This window comes from Sus scrofa, chromosome 6, assembly GCF_054392235.1.
Source record: "Sus scrofa isolate SSC_HxYL_T2T_F1_AM1 chromosome 6, Sscrofa_HxYL_maternal_Yorkshire_Landrace_v2.0, whole genome shotgun sequence".
Taxonomy (NCBI): Eukaryota; Metazoa; Chordata; class Mammalia; order Artiodactyla; family Suidae; genus Sus; species Sus scrofa.
In genome coordinates this window covers 152756977-152769613 of record NC_139388.1, presented here as the reverse complement: position 1 = coordinate 152769613, position 12637 = coordinate 152756977, and the positions used below count along the sequence as shown (strand labels likewise).

The 12637-nt window shown below is 45.6% G+C and overlaps 1 protein-coding gene across 8 annotated transcripts in view; it reads left to right on the top strand.

Annotated features, from left to right (window-relative positions):
- Positions 1-12637, top strand: part of ROR1 (receptor tyrosine kinase like orphan receptor 1) — a 446898-nt gene that overhangs the window by 400830 nt on the left and 33431 nt on the right. For all 8 annotated transcript variants that reach the window (XM_084964835.1, XM_084964833.1, XM_021097760.2 and 5 more), the window contains 3 exons: positions 4677-4804; positions 8541-8858; positions 10668-10913. In XM_084964835.1, coding sequence (XP_084820961.1) covers positions 4677-4804; positions 8541-8858; positions 10668-10913 — 692 coding nt within the window. The remainder of the gene's footprint in view (positions 1-4676; positions 4805-8540; positions 8859-10667; positions 10914-12637) is intronic.

Below are 12637 nucleotides of genomic sequence, written 5' to 3'. Positions count from 1 at the left end.
ACGTCAGATCCTTAACCCACGGAGCAAGGCCAGGGATGGAACCCGCAACCTCATGGTTCCTAGTGGGATTTGTTAACCACTGCACCACGACGGGAACTCCAAGCTTGCCTTTCTTAAGTTGAGGCACCCTTCAGAAGCCCTGCCTTCCCTGGAAGCACTAAGGTGAGGGCTGGCTGGCCTCTCGTGGTCCAAACTTGGTACAGCTCCATTTCAGCTTCCGTTTGGGGTATTCTGCATCCTTTCACTCCCCTCTCTCCAATAAAGCTCCATCTTGGGGTTCACAGGCGCCAGGCTGTACAATGTGCTGTTGACTTTTTCTAAAGCTCTGTAGAGTGCTTCCAGCTCAGACTCCAGAGGTTTGCCCAGGAATTTGTAGCAATTGACTTCCACGGTCACAGTCAAACTCCCGTGGGTTGCAGCCTGCAGCGTTGACTGCCACTTGGTACCCGCCCTTGGTCCACAGCGCTTCCTGGGTGGCTGTTCTTAGGGCTGCCACCTCGGTCACTGTTGCTCTCACCCCCGTGTGATCATCCCTCATAAGCTCCTTACTCTGGGGAGAGAGGGAAACTCTGGAGGTAGAGGGCCAACCGTGTTGGCTTTTCCCTTTCACATGGCAATGAACTTGGAAGGGTGTTGGGGCTGGCAACGAGATTACCTCTCTGAGAAGCAGGGGGGCCTCTTGACATCATGGAGAGGTAGCTGGCGCGTGCTGGTGCCAGCTGCTCTGATGAATGGCCAGCATTCCCTCTGTCCTCTCCTAATGGACATTTCTTCTCCCTAGAATGTAGCCTGGGGCATGCTCGCCGCGAGTGCCCTGCACTCTTGCTGCCTTGCCACTTCATGTTTTTAATTTGCCCAGCATGGAGGACATCAGTGATGCAAGAAGTGTGAGCCAGAGAAAAGCATAAAGCTGATTAATGTTGCAGGGGCGTTTGTTCTCCTCCAGCCACAGGCAGCAGGAAAAATGAAAAGGATGAAAGGCACTCGTGACTTGATGTTTAAAAGAAAAGCTTTTTGCCACCCCGCAAACACCAAAACATCCTCACAGTAGAAAGCCCCTGGAAGCAGTGCAGAACCTTCCACAGCCAACCATTTGGAAGGAAGCTCTGTACCACAGTTACAAGCACTAATTCGGGGCAAATCTAGTTCTGCTTGCTGTGTCGCGTTGCCCAAGTTCTTTGCTCTTTCGGACCCTACAGTTTTCTCGTCTATAAAATGGGAATAGTGACACCTTCACTTTCTGTATAAGGCTGTTGTCAAGATTAAATGACTTAATGTTGCTCTTATATAGAAATGGAGTTCCGCAGTGCCTCGTGCAGAGTCAAGGCTCGTGAGAAAGCCCCTTATTTATTATTATTCAGCTGATTTCATTAAACGTTGTATTAAAAAGTAGAGCATGACAGATCTCACAGCCTGGTATTCAAGATTGAGCTTGAAGTTTCAGTTTAAACCTTAGCTCCACCACTTACTGGCTTTGTGACTCTGAGCCAGTTGCTTCAATTCAGACATCTCTGAACTTGAGTTTCTCCCTCTGATAAATAAGGATGATAATACCGCACAAGAGGCTACTTTGAAGAAAGCACTTAGCATAGTACCCGGCACAGAGAGTGGCAGCCACTTAATACATGTTTATTTTTCTAGAGCTGTGGTTCCCAACCACATTCAAATCACCGGAGAGCCTTTTCAAATGCATGAATGCCTCAGCTGCATCCCCAGAGACTGATTTACTAAGTCGAGGTGGGGTTGGAGCACTGGTGTTTCTGAAAATTGCCCGAGGAGATTCTATAAGCAGCCAGAGCTGAGAAAACTACTCCCTAACAGATGACATTACATACTGTTTTTTAAAATTTTGTTTCGTGTTGTCTTTTATATCTATCCCCAAGCGACTGGCCAAAATATCAAGAATTCTGGGCACAGTCAAAATTTTAATACACCTGCAGCTCTAAGCCCTTGATAAGAAATATGCAGCCAAAGAATTACTTTCCATTTTATTCTGGCAAACAGTATTCAAAGGGTCTTTTTAGAGTCTTGAACTGGAAAGGTGGTAAGAAGTTTAGCCTAAGCCTCACACATAAAATATGGGAACTCCCAGTAGGTTGGGGATTTATATCTGGGGGTAATTCCAGGGTTTTGTCCTCCCAAGAGATATAAATTGAGGCCTTGAGAGTTTAATGTGGGGGAGGAAGAAGTGTTCTCATAATGACACCTTAAAAATCCAGGGCTCCGCTAATGCCTCGGGTTAGAAGAGCATCTTGTGTAATAGCGGGGGAGGGGGTTGATGCGGGGGTACATTCCGGTCTCAGGACTTCAGTTTCTAAGATCCAAGCCAGGGTCATCGAGAAACTTCTTTCTCCCCATAGGTTTATGGTATTAGTTACCCAATAAAAGTGGGGTTAATTTTACAACCCAAGTAAAATTTAAGCCAAAAAGGCTTCAACGTTACTCTAGGATTTATGAAAGTAAACATGTGGAGTGCTTGCAGGATTTTGCAACATTAAAATTTCAGGGTCTTTATGTCAGGTATATGATATATTCATTTGTATGTGTACTTATAGGTCACTTCTTTTTTTTTTTTTTTTTTTTTTGTCTTTTTGCCTTTTCTGGGGCCACTCCTGCGGCATATGGAGGTTCCCAGGCTAGGGGTCGAATGGGAACCACTGGCCTACGCCAGAGCCACAGCAATGCAGGATCCGAGCCGCGTCTGCGACCTACACCACAGCTCCCGGCAACGCTGGATCCTTAACCCACTGAGCAAGGCCAGGGATCGAACCTGCAACCTCATGGTTCCTAGTTGGATTCGTTAACCACTGAGCCACGATGGGAACTCCAGGTCACGTTTTTATGAGCTTTGCCCTGCAAACTATTTAGGGGACGAAACTGAGGATAACGGCCCCATCTCCACCTTTGACGTGACTGTTTTCGAGAATAGGGCATAGAAAGCAGCTGAAATGAGTGTCTTTTAAAGATCAGTTCTATCAGGGTTTTTTTTTCCACCTGGTTTCCTCTTCTGGGGGCGTTTCTAGACTTCCTCCCGGAACCCTCAGGTGTGGCGGTCCAGGGCCAGAGCACTGCGTGCACAGTCGATTTGATAAAGGAGAAGTTTAATAAATAATGACCCTTTAAATTCATGTCTTTTTAAATATAAGTACTTCCATAACAATAAGAAGTTACCTCGGTGTAGCACTTTTTAAAAGCATTTACACAATTTCATAGGATCCTCCTGACCTGGCCTTATGGGGTAGAGAGGTCAGTTAGCAGCTTCATCTCATTTGGGAGGTTGCCCAAGGACATGCCAACGTTAAACCAAGGAGAATTTTTGTTCTCCTGGCTTTTGCTCTCAAGTACTTGAACTTAGAAGGAACCATTCCAACGGCAATAGTTTGCCTCTATTAACCCCAAGCTCCCAGCCCATCCCCCTCCCTCCGCCTCCCCCTGGGCAACCACAATAGTGGGAGAAAAAAGAATGTCTACATGTATGTGTAACTGGGTCACCATGCTGTACAGTAGAAAAAAAAATGTATGCAGGAAATAACTATTGATTACAATTAAAAATAAAAAAAAGTAAAAGAAAAAAAGTGAAAGAAAGGAAATGAAAGAGTTAAGAAAAACAAAGAAAGAAAGAAAAAGAAAGAAACCAAAGAGAAAGAGGGGTGCTTTGTTCCCATGGTGTGTTGACTCCAGCCAGGGACATCAGGGTGGAAGTCAGCCCATGAGTCGGACCGGCAGCCTTCTGTTTGGCTGTGGTCTGCCTTTCAGAAGCAGATGGATATTCTGTGCTCTGGTGTCTTGTGTTATCATAGGTCCTTGTGGGAGGTTATGGCCCCGGTGCTTTCAAGCTGACCCTGCCCTTTTAGGTCCTCATCTCCAGCCTTAGATCTCTAGCCATTTGCCACACTGTCACTCATCACATCCCTTTCTGGCATCTCCGTGGTTGTCAGAATAAAATCTATTTCCCCCCCCCCCCCCGCGCCTTTTATTATTATAATTTGGAGGCAGCCAAATCCTTTTCGAAGTTTTAGGGGCTCGTGAAAGCCCGTTTCCATGGACGTTTTCTCTCGATTTCCCGGGACTTAGTGACTCATTTGAAATTGTCCAGTCCAGGGTTTGCCATGGACCTCTCTCTCTGCAGCGTAGGGATAACGGGTCTTAGGCAGGGAGGAACCGCAGAACTGGACTGCCCTCGAGTTGCTTTCCAGCTGCACTCAGCTTCAACCTGGTGGCGACTCGTAATTGACATATCAGTCAGGGTGGATCTTAGGGATCATGCACCCACGCCTTTGTAGCAAATGAAGCAGAAATAATCTGTGCTTAAAAAACAGCAACAAACAACTCGTAGAACCTGTGCCCAGATTTCCACCTCATTTCCTCTTCACTCTCACAGCTACATCATCTTCCAGCCCACCACCAGCTGCGAAAATAAAAGTGTTTTCTCCCAGATTTAAGGATGACTTTGTGCTTCAGGACGATTTTCTGGGGGTAAAGGAAACTTGCCCAACGTGACCACCAGATGTTTTAAGCGGCGGATGGAATTGAGGAAAAAGCCCAGATTCCTGAGCCCAGTCTTTCGGATCCTGTGCCCAACTGCGCCCCCTAGTGACTGTCTTGGGTGTGGTGCACCAGAGCCAGCTGCCTGTATATACCGACTGCCTCAGCTCACATCTTTGCTCTCTTTTCAGAGATGAGTACGAAGAAGATGGATTCTGTCAGCCATACAGAGGGATTGCGTGTGCCAGATTTATTGGCAACCGCACTGTCTACATGGAGTCTTTGCACATGCAAGGGGAAATAGAAAATCAGATCACAGGTAGGTAACAGCAATGAAGTGGTGTTTATACCTTACATCACAGTTTTTTTTCTCACCAGAAGTTTTATTGAGCTCTTCTCTTGACAAAGGATTAGGCCAGGCACCGGGGTTAGGAGCAGGGCCATAAAGAAGCATGAGATATGATCTCTGCTCTGGAATTTACATTAGAATAATTTATGGAAGTTCGCCCTTGGAGGAAAAGGAGGCTTGAGAAGTCTCACATTCATTCAAACACTCAATAAATATTATCGAGTGCCTCAGACATCCCAGAAACCAGGCTGGGCACTGGGAATATGACCATGTGGCGAGTAAACCAGGTATGTCTCTGCCCTCACAGAGCTTGCTGTTTAGAAGCATCACTGTGTCCGCTGAAAGGGGATGCATTTCGAGTCTAAAATTCTGGAGGCAGTCATCCCAGTGTTGCCATTGCTGTGACCTTGGGGAAAGTCTCCTACTCTCCATGCAAATGTCTTCCTTCTTCTGTGAGTGGGGAAGCAAGATGTTCATAGGGCGCTTGCTGTTCTAGCTTTCTCTATTTTAGGCTTCACTATTCAGAATTGAAAGTATCTTTTCATTGTCTTTTTTTTTTTTAAGGGCCACATCCTCAACATGTGGAAGTTCCCAAGCTAGGGGTCAAACTGGAGCTACAGCTACTGGCCTATACCACAGCCATGGGCACGCGGGATCCGGGCTGCATCTTCAACCTACACCACAGCTCATGGCAATGCCGGATCCCTGACCCACTGAGTGAGGCCAGGGCTCAAACCCGCATCCTCATGGATACTAGACAGGTTTGTTACCGCTGAGCCACCACAGGAACTCTGAAAGTATCTTTTTTTTTTTTTTTTTTTTGTCTTTTTGCCATTTCTTGGGCCGCTCTCGCGGCATATGGAAGTTCCCAGGCTAGGGGTGGAATCGGAGCTGTAGCCTCCAGCCTACGCCAGAGCCACAGCAACACGGGATCCGAGCCGCGTCTGCAACCTATACCACAGCTCACGGCAACGCCAGATCGTCAACCCACTGAGCAAGGGCAGGGATCGAACCCGAAACCTCATGGTTCCTAGTCGGATTCGTTAACTACTGCACCACGACGGGAACTCCCCTGAAAGTATCTTTTTAACGGCAACCTGATAGTGAAGCTCTGTCTGGCACACACGTGAGGTAGGGAGGGTCCGACACCCTGCACGATTTCACACTCCTGGTTCTGGTGGTTATGGCAGCCTGTGCCTCTCCCATTAGTGTAGTTATTACTCTGTGCCCTGTACCATTGCAAGATGTTAACATCACCTTTCTGCAAGGTGGAAGGGGAGGGGCTGGGATGGACTGGGAATTGGGGGTTAATAGATGCAAACTATTGTCTTTGGAATGGCTAAGCAATGAGATCCTGCTGTGGAGCACTGGGAACTATATCTAGTCACTTCTAATGGAGCAGGATGGAGGATACTGTGAGAAAAAAGAATGTATACATGTATGCGTGATCTTGCGGTAGAGCAGAAAATTGACAGAACACTGTAAACCAGCTATAATGGAAAAAAAAAAAATCGTTTAAAAAAACCCACCCTTCTGAAATTCTAATAAGATGGCCAGCTTTAGGAAAGAAAAATATAAGGCACCTAGTTACATTTGATAATTTTTTAATATAAGTAAGTCCCATATGTTCATCTGAAATTCACATGTCACTGGCTGCCCTATAGTTTATCTGGCAAGCCTAGGACTTTAAGAGGGGCCAGAACAAACACAAGGCAGACAGAACTGCAAAAAGTCCGGAAACTTTGGCCCGTGAGGAGGTTGAAGGAACTCAGAGGGGGCCAGAGGAGCCATTTAACCTGGAGAAGCCACTCCAAGAAGATGTAGTTGGGAGTTCCCGTCGTGGCGCAGTGGTTAACGAATCCGACTAGGAACCATGAGGTTTCGGGTTCGGTCCCTGCCCTTGCTCAGTGGGTTAAAGATCCAGCGTTGCCGTGAGCTGTGGTGTAGGTCGCAGACGCGGCTCGGATCCCACGCTGCTGTGGCTCTGGCGTAGGCCGGTGGCTGCAGCTCCGATTCAACCCCTAGCCTGGGAACCTCCATATGCTGCGTGAGCGGCCCAAGAAATAGCAAAAAAAAAAAAAAAAAAAAAAAAAGAAGATGTAGTTGTCACTCACTAAAGCCCGAAGGCTTTCAAGAGCAAAGCTAGACTGATGGGGAGGAGCTAGTGAAGGCACATTGCAACCTCTAATAAAAGAAGGTTTTAACATACTTCTTACTATGTATTCACAAAAATAAATGGGAGTTCTGATATAAACATTTGGTCACCCCCCTATGATAATCCTCCCTTGGACATTTTATTTTTACTTTTACTTTTTTTTTTGTCTTTGTAGTGCCACACCCATGGCATATGAAAGCTGCCAGACTAGGAGTCAAATGGAAACTGTAGCTGCAGGCTTTTGCCACAGCCACAGCAACACCAGATCCGAGCCACATCTGCGACCTACATACACCACAGCTCATGGCGGTGCCGCATCCTTAACCCACTGAGCAAGGCCAGGGATCAAACCCACGGCATCATGAATATTAGTCAGGTTTGTTACTACTGAGCCATGACAGGAACTCCTCCTTTGGACATTTTCAATGGACATCAGCTTATTGGAAAGTATTACAATTTTGTTTCTTTTTTTTTTTAATCCATTTAACTTTGTTTAACTCAGCATTTCCCAAACTTGTTTGGCTATGGAACCCCAGTTTCTCAAACACTTTTAACAGTCTACTGAATTAATGTGCTGAGGAACATACTTTGGGAAATGAGGTACCAACAACCTCATAGTCTGCCTTGTGAGGGATAAGCTTCTCATCAGCAGAGGTATGCAAAAGCTAGCGATCTTTTTTTTTTTTTTTTAATGCTTTTTAGGGCTGCACCCATGGCATATGGAGGTTCCAGGCTAGGGGTCTAATAGGAGCTGTAGCCACTGGCCTACACCACAGCCACAGCAACACGGGATCCGAACCGAGTCTGCAACCTACACCACAGCTCACGGCAACGCCGGATTCTTAACCCACTGAGCAAGGCCAGGAATCAAACCCACAACCTCATGGTTCTTAGTCAGATTCATTAACCACTGCGCCACGACAGGAATTCTGCTAGTGATCTTTTTGTGAGGGGTCAGAGGTCAGGCTAAGCAACCATGAATATTCTGTGATACCCACTGGAATAACTGAGATGTGCTCTCTAAGAATTTCCAAGTGAGTTGCCTCACTTTGAGAAGATGGCACAGTAAGTATTCAAGCCACAAATTACACAGGTTCCCCCATGTGATCCAGCAACTCAGAGGCAAGACCCAGAACTCAATCCTGGGATCGGGCTCAGCCACCACAGAAAGCAAGTTCTGCCCTGCAGCTGTCAAATGTTTTAGAAGCTTCACAGAACTAATAAAAAGTACCGGATGAAACATAAAAGTTCTGTTGCTTTGTAATGAAAATGAAAAATATATTGTACTTTAACCTAATTAATTCTTTTTATTAGGAAACAGTACATATGTAACTTAATCCTGTTTTTTTAACTTTGTAGTCAAAATGATTTTTTTCAAGCCAGTGAAAGTAAGCCGCTGAGACATCTGAAATGAATCTCCTTCTCTTGGCCTTGTCTGTTTGAGCACAGCAGATTCCTTCCAATGTGTGTTTACATCTGATATCTGTGGACCAGATAACCGGAGGAGATAAATCCCGCCCCTGGGAGTTAATAATTGTGTTTGTTTTCCAGCCGCCTTCACCATGATCGGCACCTCCAGTCACTTATCTGATAAGTGTTCTCAGTTTGCCATTCCTTCTCTGTGCCACTATGCCTTCCCGTACTGTGATGAAACCTCATCTGTCCCAAAGCCCCGGGACTTGTGTCGCGATGAATGTGAAATCCTGGAAAACGTCCTGTGTCAGACAGAGTACATTTTTGCAAGATCCAATCCCATGATTCTGATGAGGCTGAAACTGCCCAACTGTGAAGATCTCCCCCAGCCAGAAAGCCCCGAAGCTGCAAACTGCATCCGGATTGGAATTCCCATGGCAGATCCTATAAATAAAAGTAGGTGGCAGTCCCTGACCTTCTGTCCTGTCAGCAACCCCATGGCACAGTGAAAACTGGATCTTGATCCCCAGCAATGATTCATCTTGGTAGTCAGAATATGTTCCAATGGGCCAAATACTCTGTGGGGGGCGAGTGTTCAGCAGTGGATTCGATGTAGTGCCTATCTTTCAGAAGCTGCATGGAGATGATAGTTTCAAAATATGGTGACTGGTTCCTTAATGACTTAAAAATAGACTTACCATATGTCCCAGCAATGCCACACCTAAAAGAGTCGGAAACAGATGTTCAAACAAAAACATGTCCAAAAAGGTTTATAACAGCTCTATTCACAATGGCTAAATGGTGGAAACAACCCACATGTCCATCCGTGAGTGAGTTGGTAAATACATTGTGGTATATCTACACGGTGAAATATTATTCACCCATGAAGAGGAATAAAATCCTGTTACATGCTATATACCATGGTTGAACTTGAAAACTCTATTATCGTGAAAGAAACCAGAGGCCATTGTATGAGTCCATTTATATGAACTATCCAGAGTAGGCAAATCCATAGAGATAGGTAGCAGGTTAGTGGTTTCCAGGGATGGGGGGTAAGGGGGAGTGGGGAGTGACAGTTTAATAAGCATAGGGGCTCCTTTGGAATGATATCAGTGTTCTGGGATGAGATAGTGGTCAAGTTCGCACAGTATTATTTTGAATGTTCTACATACACTGCTGGTCAATTAGATATGTATTGGACTATAATTTAAATGAATTTTTTTTTTGTCTTTTTTTTGCTATTTCTTGGGCCGCTCCTGCGGCATATGGAGGTTCCCAGGCCAGGGGTCGAATCAGAGCTGTAGCCACCAGTCTACGCCAGAGCCACAGCAACGCTGGATCCGAGCCGCGTCTGCAACCTACACCACAGCTCACGGCAACGCCGGATCATTAACCCACTGAGCAAGGCCAGGGATCAAGCCCACAACCTCATGGTTCCTAGTTGGATTTGTTAACCACTTCGCCACGACGGGAACTCCTGGACTATAATTTTAAAAATACATATATGGGGGCCTGCCTCCATCCTCCATCTTCTCACCATCATCAAACAAACGACTGTTTTTCTCTGCATTTCCCATTCATCTCTAATTAAACTCGCTGGCAGTGTTTTCGTTTCCTCTTGGCCATTCCCATGCTTTGCTTTGCCAAATAAGTCAATGCACCTAAAATAGCAATATCATCCGTTATTACTAGTATTACTCTCATCTGATCATTACTCCTCCAGGTTCCAGTTTGTTTCAACTTAATGAGATTTTTGCAGTGCTTTCCAGCAAGAGTCCTCAGGAGGAGGACTTACTAGGACCTGTTTCTCCAGCATGTCTGGTGCATCAGCACAGCCCTGCCACTAACCCTTGCCAGAAACCATAGTGCACTGCTGCTAATAAACATTTTCTGTGAACCGGATTCTTTATCACATGACTCATGTCTAAGGCCACCAAGCAGAAAGGGAAAGAACATTCCTTCCACCATTCGCTAGGAAATTACTCCTGCCCTCAGGTCCTGCCCCAGTTGTGATTTTTTTCTGTGTTCAGGATCAAAAATCCTTGGGGAGGATGGGTTTTCTGCCTGATGCATAAGCTGTAAATCCTCCCAGGAATGTCACTGCAGGGCCAGCTCTGTGTCCCAGCTTAGCAAGTGGGGACACTGCCCTGTGGCAGTGACCATCAGGAAAACCTCTGCCACGACCTCCAGAAACAGCAGCCCAGGAGCTCCCGCAGCAGCTCTGTTTCCCTCTCACAGTTTGGGCTCTTCTATTGTGTATTTCAGATCACAAGTGCTACAACAGCACAGGTGTGGACTACCGGGGGACCGTCAGTGTGACCAAATCAGGGCGCCAGTGCCAGCCGTGGAATTCCCAATATCCCCACACACACACCTTCACCGCCCTCCGTTTCCCAGAACTGAATGGAGGGCACTCCTATTGCCGCAACCCAGGGAATCAGAAGGAAGCTCCCTGGTGCTTCACCTTGGATGAGAACTTTAAGTCCGACCTGTGTGACATCCCAGCATGTGGTAAATACCATTATTGCCTTAATGTACTCATTCACTTTATAAGATCTCCCCTGCATGCCCCTTCCCTTTGGAGAATCGGGTGAGGCTGCCGGAAAGATGGGTAGTGTTTGATCTCACACTCTGTCTCCAGGATGGATAAACCTTGCCATTTTAACACGGAACACCTTTTAGGGTACCAATCCACCCTGCCCCAGGAGTGAACTGCTTTTACTACTGTGGCCATTGTGTGAGTGGGTGCAATAGGCACCTTCTCTCCAGAGGCACAGGTGAAACTGCTCATCGCAGTCATTCGTGTAGTAAAAGAAGTTACCCACAATGGTTCATGTCCAAGTGTACCTTTTTTAAGCACAACAGGTGTCGTGCTGAGAACTGTTTTCCCCGTGTCCTTGAGAATACCCACGGGGAAGATGAATCTATAGCCATTACTCACCCACCCAGGGCAGCCTGTGGATAAACCACGTCCTTTTATGCTGCAGAAGTATAGAAAGGAAATGAGATTTCTGAATCATTTGTTCCTCTTTCTAGAAAATGTTTAGGAGGGTAGGAGAAGGAGAATGAAAATATTGGTGAAACCTGAAGTTTCAGGACTGTTTTGGAATTGATTCGTCTTCCTGGCTGTAGTTCACATAGATAATGTCACCTGAGTTTCCCAGACCTAGGGGGAGCGTCAGGATGTCACAGGAAAGCCACACCTGTGCAATGGAGATAATGATGATATGCATCCAGAATTTATCGTGAGAATAAATGAGTTGTTAACTGAAAAAAGTCTGTGATGTTTGGAAGAGAGTAAATTTTTTTTTTTTTTTTTTTTTTTTTTTTTGTCTTTTTGCCTTTTCTAGGGCTGCTCCCACTGCATCTGGAGGTTCCCAGGCTAGGGGTGGAATCGGAGCTGTAGCGACCAGCCTATGCCAGAGCCACAGCAACACGGGATCCAAGCCATGTCTGCGACCTACACCACAGCTCACAGCAATACTGGATCCTTAACCCACTGAGCAAGGCCAGGGTTCGAACACGCAACCTCATGTTTCCTAGTCGGATTTGCTAACCACTGCGCCATGACGGGAACTCCAGAAGATAGTAAATGTTGAATAAATATTTCCTAGTAAAATTGTTATATAGTTAATATATAAAGAGGAATTTAATATAATTAGTACCTGGTCTACACATAGAGAGGAATGCTTGTTCTCAGTTTAGCAAGTATTGTCTGAGCCCACTCTGGAGCAGGGAGGTTGAAAAAGTATGAAAACGCAATCCATATTACAATCACAATGCAGTGTGTGTGACACCGTAACAGTACAGATGCTGTGGAGAACAGGAAGCTAAAACACACCACAGAGGTCATTAGGAAAAAGTATTAAAAATATTAGAAGAACCTCTAGTGATGACAATTTGGGGTGCTGCTATATTCCAGTTTCATTCTTACTTGTGACCTCTTCCCATATTGTCTTCACCTACAAAATAGCTTTACAGATAGTTAAACATGCTTAGCTTGAGAAAGACGTAACCAGACCCTTTTTAGTGTCTCTGCACTTGAAAGTGCCTTCATATACAGCATAAAGAACAAATTATGAAGTTAACTCCTCCAGAGCCACCATTGGAAACTTCAAAGCAAATTATCCTGTGTGTTTTACAGGGTTTGCACTTAATCATCTCTGGCTTTTCCCACACATTATATTCAGCCTTAATAGGAAAGAAATAAAATATAGATTTAAAATCATTGACTT